The sequence below is a fragment of the Lolium perenne genome, chromosome 4, assembly GCF_019359855.2.
Source record: "Lolium perenne isolate Kyuss_39 chromosome 4, Kyuss_2.0, whole genome shotgun sequence".
Lineage (NCBI taxonomy): Eukaryota > Viridiplantae > Streptophyta > Magnoliopsida > Poales > Poaceae > Lolium > Lolium perenne.
Window position 1 is genome coordinate 186,477,933 of NC_067247.2, and position 1,660 is coordinate 186,479,592.

General features: G+C 66.7%; 1 protein-coding gene across 1 annotated transcript in view; it reads left to right on the plus strand.

Moving 5' to 3' along the window:
* Positions 1–947: 947 nt before the first annotated feature.
* The window catches only part of LOC127347621 (uncharacterized), a 17,065-nt gene continuing 16,352 nt past the window's right edge, over positions 948–1,660 (plus strand). Inside the window, exons 1-2 of the mRNA XM_071829280.1 lie at positions 948–1,049; positions 1,134–1,472. Of these exons, the coding sequence (XP_071685381.1) occupies positions 950–1,049; positions 1,134–1,472 (439 nt within the window). The 5' untranslated portion in view covers positions 948–949. The remainder of the gene's footprint in view (positions 1,050–1,133; positions 1,473–1,660) is intronic.

The window sequence follows — 1,660 nt, forward strand, 5'->3', positions numbered from 1 at the left end:
GCCCCTATCAAGTTTGCCCAGGGCGGCGGCTCCCGGCAAGCTCCGCGCGTGGTGTCGCCGCTTCCGCGCCAGAGGAGGGAGCAGACGCCGCAGCCTTCCTCGCGCGCACCTACGCCACCGCCGCCTGCGGCAGGGGCGCCTTCCTTTGCCGTGCCGCTGGCCTCAGCGCCTGATCGCGGCGCGCGGGTTGAGCCAACGCGGCAGCCGACGCTGGACGACATGTTCCCGCGCCGGACACCTCTTCTGGACCCAGCCGCTGGGGCCGGGCGGGGCATGCCGCCCTCAACCGGAGCTGGAGCCGGCAGGGCTGCTCCCAGAACCGGCGCTGGCAGGGCTGCGCCGCTGCGGCCGGAGCCGGCACCAGGCCCACCGTGGTGGAGCTGGATGAGAGCCGGAGGCGCCCCGAGCGCCGGAGACGGCTGCGCCAGGCTGGGCCATCCGCTGCGCCCGGAGCGACGCCACCGCCGCAGCCGACGACAGAGGAGCCGGCCAGGCAGGAGCCGGCGAGGGACGAGCCGACGCGCATGGAGGGCGCCGACTCGCGCGCGCTGGTGAGGACGGGGACCCCATCGGCGTCGCCGCAGGGCCTGCACGTGGCCAAGGGCGCACTTCTTCTTCAGGTGCCGTCCGCCTCCGACTCCAGCCTCGGCTCGGCTGCCACCATGGAGCAGGCGTGGCTCCGCGCCGACTCCTACGAGGTGACCAGCCGGGAGGGGAACCCCGGCCAAGCGTCGGTGGAGATGTTCTTCTCCAGCCTGCAGGCCAACCTCAAGGCCAGGGCAGCCGAGGCCGCGGCTAACGTTGCCAAGGTGGAGGAAGCCGGCAAGGTAAGCTTTGTCTGTTTTTGATCTGATTACTATCCTGGTAGCCCTCCGAGGCATGGGTCGGCTGCTTGGAGCCGGCACGGGTTTCGCCTGTTCGACTGACTTTTTCTTTTCCTTAGGCTGTGATGGACCGGCGCACCACTTTGTATAACCGCGCCGTCACCCATTACCACAAGGCCAAGCTGGACCGGGCCGACTTGGCCCGCGAGCTGGAAGCCGTCAAGGGTAAGCTCTATGCTTCTTTCGACTCGATGTCTTATTTTCTTTTTAGTCTTGGTTGGCTGACATTTCTTTCCGGCCGCCTCGCAGTTGAAGCCGCCAAGGTCCCGCAGCTGGAGTCGGATCTCCGAGCCGCTCGCGCCCAGTGCGCCGAGAGCGAGGAGGCGGGCCGATCCGCCGCCGGCAAGCTCAAGCTGGCTGAGCAGGAGCTGACGCGGCTGCGCCTGCTGGAGCAGAACCACCTCGCTGAGCTCAACTCCCTCGGGACGGCGGAGAAGGAGAAGGTGGATGATCTGAGCCGGCGGCTGACGGAGGTGGAGAAGCAGCGGCTTGCGCTGCAGGAGGAGGTCACCGCCAAGTCCACAGAGCTGACGGCTACCGCCAAACGCTGGACCGACGAGTTTAGCGCGCTTGATCGCGGCTTGGCGGGTGAGTGCATCTCTATGTTCCTTTCCCTTTGCCGGCTTTCGGCTGTCGACTGCCGGCTTTCGTTGGCAGCCGGCAGCAGAAACTTCTGATTTCTTCGCTATCCTCATCTTCGGGCTGGTGGCAGTCGGTTCTTGCCGGCTGCCGCCAGGCTTTTCCTTTTGGCTTAGGACTTCGAAAATTTGCATTTT